General features: G+C 45.0%; 1 protein-coding gene across 1 annotated transcript in view; it reads left to right on the top strand.

Moving 5' to 3' along the window:
- The first annotated feature begins 374 nt into the window (after positions 1-374).
- Positions 375-6,885, top strand: part of PBX4 (pre-B-cell leukemia homeobox 4) — a 24,244-nt gene continuing 17,733 nt past the window's right edge. Inside the window, exon 1 of the mRNA XM_015427755.1 lies at positions 375-444. Within this exon, the coding sequence (XP_015283241.1) occupies positions 396-444 (49 nt within the window). The 5' untranslated portion in view covers positions 375-395. The remainder of the gene's footprint in view (positions 445-6,885) is intronic.

Genomic DNA, 6,885 nt, shown 5'->3' with positions numbered 1-6,885 from the left:
GGATGCTTAAATATTCCTTTTGTGGCTTCTCTTAGCGTCCCTCATTTTGAAACAGACTGCCTTGTTAAAGGAAGTGCAAGGATGCTAATCCGGAGCGCAGCCTTGAGGATTCCCATATGCTCTTAAAATAAACAAGCATCTGTATAATTATATACAAGTTTAACTTTCTTGATGCTTAGCTACTGTAGGCAATGGTGTATTTCAAGCTATAAATGAACCTTGCCAAGCAATTTTCTGGTGCAAAATGGACTGTGGCTTTTGTATGGAATGTACCGCCAGCCTCTTTGTCGCCCCCTTTTTCTTTCTGTTGTTATCCTTTCTGTTGCTTTGCCATTCATGGTGTTTTTTTTCTCCCCTCTGTCCTTTTTAGGAAACACGCCTTGAATTGCCACAGAATGAAACCTGCTCTCTTCAGCGTGCTGTGTGATATTAAAGAAAAAACAGGTGTGTTGGCATTTGTATTGAAAGCTTGTTTGGGAAAACCAATGGCACTGGCTGATGGGCAGCCAAGACTCATCTTTTAGGTGCTGAGTTAACTTTACAATTAAAACACCACACTTTTCCAAATGCTTGAGTCTGCATCAGTGGGATTTGGGCTACAGTTCTGATGCTAAAGTCCTGCAGAAATGAGTAGGATTTAAGCAGCCTGTCTGTGCCGTGTTGTAACGTAAAAGAGGGATCCTACTAAGGTTTGTCCAGTGGGGCTTACAACCAGGAAAGCAGTTTTAGGATTGCATCATAAATGTCTCAGCAACTTGGGTATTTTCTGCCTTTATTATGGAATAATTGTGCCTTGCTTCAGCCAGTGGGAGGAAAGGCAGCCGTTTGATGTACTGACTTTAAAAAAGAAAAATTCAATATGATGCCACATTTATTCAATGCATTTCTTGTAAGCAAAGACATCAGTGTTGCTATCCACTGCATTTGTACTTCCCTTGCCCTATGTTAGCTTTTTAAGCTTTTGAATTAGTCAAGGCCGTATGATCAGCTGTTCAGTTCCACGCACCTGTGCAGTCATTTCGTAGTGTACTATAGTGCCTTGTTAACATGCTCTTTTGTATTTGTTCTTTTGCACTGATTGGATTTGAATCTCACATTAGAGAATTGTTATACGTGAAACTAACCTAATTGTAAAATATCCTCTTTTACGCCGTGGCGACTTGTTGATCACAGAGGGCCACGATGGAAAAGTTTGGCTCTAGAGAGCTGGGGCTGATTTATATAATTTGATTTCTGCATAATGAATAGAATTTACATGACGTTCATATTAATGCCATCAATGTGACAATTGGCAGGTGATGTCTTTTATGCTGTGCCTGGCATGTAGCAGTTCAGCAATTTGGGTTGTCGTCTCATTAAGATCTTGTGATAAAGCTGACTCTAAAATGCATGGGATCTCACCATCTTTCATACTGTGCCTTGCCCCCGTCAGGAAATCATTCAAACATCCTTGTGTGTGATTTGAGTTAAAAAGATTTTCTAGCTTGCCTGAATTTGGCCGTGGGCCATAGCATGGCTTGTGCGGTAGGTCTGGGAAGATGCTCAGCTGGAAGCCTTTTTTGGTGCCCCAGGCAAATGGGTATCTGTAAGTTACAGGGTGGGGAAAGGGATCAGAGGCCCAGGCTCCTGTTTTTCTAAGAGTGTGTAGGAGAGGGAATATTGAAGACTGTAGTTTGTCATTCAGAAGTGAGAGAGGCTACACCTTCCTTCTTTGACATAACTGTTCATAAGAACATAAGAGAAGCCATGTTGGATCAGGCCAGTGGCCCATCCAGTCCAACACTCTGTGTCACACAGTGGCCAAAACCCCGGTGCCATCATGTAGCTGATTTGTCCGACTCCCTTCTTGTCTCCAGTATTCTTTCACCACCCACTGTGATTTTAAATCAAAAATGCCAAAATAAATAAATAAATCACACTTTATTTTACATGCTAATTCCCACATTAAGCTTGCCCAGATGAACTTAGATAGTGAATCTAAGCCTGGGTAGAAAAAAGTCCTGCAGACTATGTATTATAGCTGGACAGGGAATTAATGGAGAATCTTAGGGAGACTCTGATAACCCATGCCTGGTGGTAACAGTTGAAGTCATCATTTTATCATCTTTTTATCCACACATTTTCCCCCCTAGTGTGGTGAATTGTAGCTGGGAAGTTTTTCCTTTCTTCAGACGGGTACGATTTTAAGTGTGGAAACCACAGTTATACTAAACGTACAGTATTAGTACAGAAATCTAGACTACTCATTTTTAGAGCCCAATATAAATACTAAGTGATTAAAGTACTTCACATGCATTATTTCATTAATCCTTACATCCAACTGTGGAGGGTAGACCAGTATCATTGTTATTACTGAAGTTGAGGAAGGATAGCTTTGCTAAGGCTGTTAATTTGTGACCGAGGGCAGATTTGAGACTCCCAGTGAGTGTCCCCATGCTGATGACAGCTGAGGTGTTCTGGGTGTGGAGCAGGGGTCACTGGGGGCATGGGGGGTATTTGTGAATTTCCTGCATTGTGCAGGGGGAGGTCCCTTCCAACTCTATGATTCTGTGATTCTAGGTTAGCAACAAGCAAGTGGTAGGCACCTACCCAATGCCATTAACAACAGTTGATCAGGCGGCTGGTTCCCTTCCTTGAATGCAACGACTTGGCAACAGTGATCCATGCAATGGTCACCTCGAGATTGGACTACTGTAATGCTCTCTACATGGGGCTGCCCTTGTCGCAAATCCAGAAGCTACAGCTAGTGCCAAATGCTGTGGCCAGGCTCCTAATGGGCCTCCCAAAACGGGAGCACATTCAGCCTATGCTGAAAGCATTGCACCAGCTCCCAATAGCATACCGAATTCGCTTCAAGGTGCTGGTGCTTACCTTTAAAGCCCTTTATGGTCAGGGGCCTACATACCTGAGGGACTGCCTTTCCCCACATGTTCCCCAGAGAGCTCTTTGATCAGGGTCGCAAAATCAACTGGCCCTTCCTGGACTTAAGGACGCCAGGCTGGCTGTAACCAGGGCCAGGGCTTTCTCGGTGGCGGCTCCATTCTGGTGGAATGTGCTCCCAGAAGAGATCAGGGCCCTGCAGGACCTCATGCAGTTCCACAGGGCCTGCAAGACAGAGCTCTTCCACCAGGCTTTCAACTTGGAGCCACCACCAATACTTGAAAGGTAGAGACCCTGTTCCCTGGAGCCATCAGCAACAGCCTGTGCTAGCCGCATAGGGATTAGATCTATGGACCGATCACCAGATTATGCTGTTGATTGATGGCTGCCATCGTTTAATAATAGGTCTACGTTTAGTATTATTTATTGTTTATAGAACCTTTTAATGCTGGAATGCTTTTAGACGATTTTAAGATTTTTAAAATGGTTATTGATGTGTTTATTCCTTAATTGTTTATAGAACCTTTTAATGCTGGAATGTTTTTAGACGATTTAAGATTTTTAAAATGGTTATTGATGTTTTTATTCCTTAAGTAAGCTGCCCTGAGCTGGCCTTGGCTGGGAGGGTGGGGTATAAATCCAATAAATAAATAAATAAATAATAAATAAACAGTTGTCAAACAATTCCACACATCGACCAGAATCAGGAATGAAATTCTGTAGGCTAGTTAGATGAGTGGGATTGCCCTTGGTCTAGTAAGTGTCCTGTCCCTTTGAGAGCTGCAAAGACAAACCGCAAATTCACTCATGCCCATGATAGGTACAGCTGTTTTGGTCAAACACCTGCCTTTTAAGCGGCTTGCAATGATGCAGGTGCCATAGAACAAGAGAACTGGCAACCAGGCAGCCTGAGCAGCTAAATCCATCCTAGTAACTGTAGTTGCTGGTCGTTTTGTAGGATCAGCAGATGGTTGGTGCTACACTATGAATGAGGTCGAGCTCTCCATCTACACCTACTGGAGGGCTCTTGGGAAAGACAGTCATTGGGCCGATATTTACCCATTCCTTGTAGGGACTTGCATCGGAACAACCTCTGTGGCTCAAAACCTGCAAAACATACATATGGCTCACATCCTGCAAAACAAAAGGCATCCCAAGTGTTTGTCTATTACGTGCAATGGTTGGACTGGTTGACCGTGACCAAGAAATGTGGTTGTGTTCCCTGTTTCTGTTACTCGTCGTGCTGATGTAATTGGACATGCATCATGCCATTCATGATGATGTTCTGTCAATAGGGTATGGGGGCTTTCCATACAGTGCATATACTTTTTAATCTTCTACAATGTGAGATACTGGAAGCCACTGTGGAGGGAGGAAGTTAAGCCAGTATACTCTTGGTACATGTAACGGGGGGAGGTAGAATTTGCAGGAGTCAAAGGCAGAATTTGAGGCCCCCCCCCCCCCCCCCCGCTTACCTGTGTAGGGCGCATTGTCCTTGTATCTCCAAGTGGAAGAGCAGAAAGTTCAGTTTCCTGTTGCATCCTGAGGATGTGGGCTAAGGGAGGCTTAGGATGCCTTTTCCTGCACATCCCTGGTGAAGCCCACATCTGGCCTTATGCTGGCTTGAGGTTTCTCCAAGCTGCTCCACTGTAGGGCTTATCTGCAATCATAAGCAGTGTGCAGACCACCCTTAGAATGGGGGCAGTGAGTAACTAGTAAGAGAGGTGCCTGGTAGTTCTCCCCAGTGCAGGGGTACTTTTGGTCATGCGAGGGCTCACGTGCACTGGGTTGGAGAACCTCTTCAATACGTTTTCTTCAGCTTTACCTAGTCTGTGGAAATACTGGAAAAAGCAATCTGGCCATGTCGGTTTATAATGAGAGGTTTATAGGTAGCATATTTTTCTTCCTTACGATAGCAATTGCCCTTTATGGCAGGATAGGTTTATAGGGCTGGGAGAATGTTGTCTGTTTAGCTTTTATTGGTCCCCTCTCCTTTCTGCAGCTGAAAGGGCATGGATTCAAAAGCTGTATTTAATGAAATGTGTTTCCGGATTGGAATATGCCTCTCTGGGGGTGCGGTTAGCTTTCTCCCCCCTCCCCTAAATTCTGTAAGTTAAGATTCAGTTTAAGTTGAGCGTGTTTGCACCGAGGGACCGCAGCCCCATAGTTACGCTAGGTTTGTTTGGGTCTCATCGGTTTTTGAATGTCTGATGGCCTGTCTGTTCCTTATTTAAATTATGGGGAGCAGATGTTACGGCTTTGAGCAGACAAAGACCTGGTCCTACTGTAGCACTAGGGCTGAGGCTCTGTTTTGATGATTTAGTGATACGGGTTTGTTCTCAACTTTGCATCAGTTTAAATTGGTTGGCCTGTCTATGCTCCCCCCTCCCCTCCCCCTCTCCTATCCTCTTTGTTGAGGTGGCAGCATAGTTTACAATAGTCCATGGTCAAAAAGCTGGTGGGTGGTGACTTTTGACTACAATGCAGTTGATAAAATCTGCCTTGATATGCTAAGTTTTCTTTCGATTCTGACATTCTCAGATTTACAAGTTTGGCATTAATAACTGCAGGTGAACAAAAGGCACACCTAAAACCGCAGGCATTTGGGGGAGAAGGCACAACCAAGCCCTAGATTTAATGGCTCTCGGTATCCTCATTGCTCTTGGGCTGTCACTCGAAGAGTATGCCATGTGGCTGCTTTACTATGAGAAAATGCCAGATTGCAGAGAAAATGCGTTGAATTCATTGCATAAGGGTGTGTAAGGTCGAGTTTGCCAGTTGGTGGCCCTTAGGCCCTTTTTACCTTTGAAGCAGTTTTATGCAGATCCTTTCAGCCCTACCAAATTTTAGCTGAGGGTCTGGTAAAACATTTGTATGCAGTTTCTGCCATAAGGAACCATTTTTCTGTTCATGGTAAATATTGGGGTGTTTCATATGTTCAGCATTGCATCTCTCTTTGAAGTCTGCATGTAATGCCTCAGGCTGTGCCTGAGAATGTACACGTTGTAATGATGAATTCCTCAATTTATTTTATTTATTTATTTATACTTTCGATTTCTTTTACTGCTCTAATCCCGAAGGTTCTCTGAGCGGTTTACATTGCAAATACTGAGAAGCAGGTCAGTTTGCACAACAGGACAAAATTCTGGCCTCTATACCACTATCTGGAGGATAGAGCTGGCCCAAAGGGTGTAGATGTTGACCATCCATGATTGAAGGTCTGTGAAAAGGAGTGGTAATGGGATATGTCATTAGTACAGGGGTGTGTGCAAACACACATACACTAAAGAAGGTGATTCAAGATAAGATGTGGAGAACGGAGTGGTACAGCTACTAGTACAGCATTCATGGTAGCACATCAATGCTGATTTGCTGCTGGAGATGTTGCTGGTATTGGGATATTTGGTTAATATAGGCCCCGGTCACACGGGGGGGTGGGGGAGCACGGCCAAAGCGCGGCTTTTCTGAGCCGCAGCAAAATAGACGCGTGGCGGCGGGATCAGACAGATCCCCAAGCCGCCACGCAGTTGCTCCCCGGCATGATCAGTTGCTGGGGGGGAAGCCACGGGATGCAGAGCGAGGCAGCCGGCTGTGCATGTGTGCGCATGCGCAGTTCGGCTGAGAGCCTCGAATGCTTCTGAAGACGGGCATGCTGGCGATCCCACGGCCGCGCTTGCTGCGGCGTTTCAGGTAGGTACTGCTCTTTTGTAGGTTCTCTTTTGCTGCGTGTTATCGGCCTGAAGGGACGGATCGGGGACGGGTGCGCGCCGCTTCCCAGATGTTGCGGTGTGATCGCGCCCGTTTGATGCGCCCCCGATCCATCCCTCTTCCAGGGCAAAACCTCCCATGTGACCGGGGCCGTAGCAGATTTTTGCTCAGTCATAATAGTGTGATAACAGTAAGTATATTGCAAAAAAGGTAAACTTACGTTTATTCAAGTAAATCCAATTCACGTTCAGGTTGCAGTCAAAAGGGAAAGACAAACCTAATTTAAATAGTACTTTC

This window comes from Gekko japonicus, unplaced genomic scaffold (genome assembly GCF_001447785.1).
Source record: "Gekko japonicus isolate JY-2015 unplaced genomic scaffold, Gekko_japonicus_V1.1 scaffold474, whole genome shotgun sequence".
In the NCBI taxonomy this organism is placed as follows: Eukaryota; Metazoa; Chordata; class Lepidosauria; order Squamata; family Gekkonidae; genus Gekko; species Gekko japonicus.
This window is presented reverse-complemented; position numbering and strand designations above follow the sequence as displayed.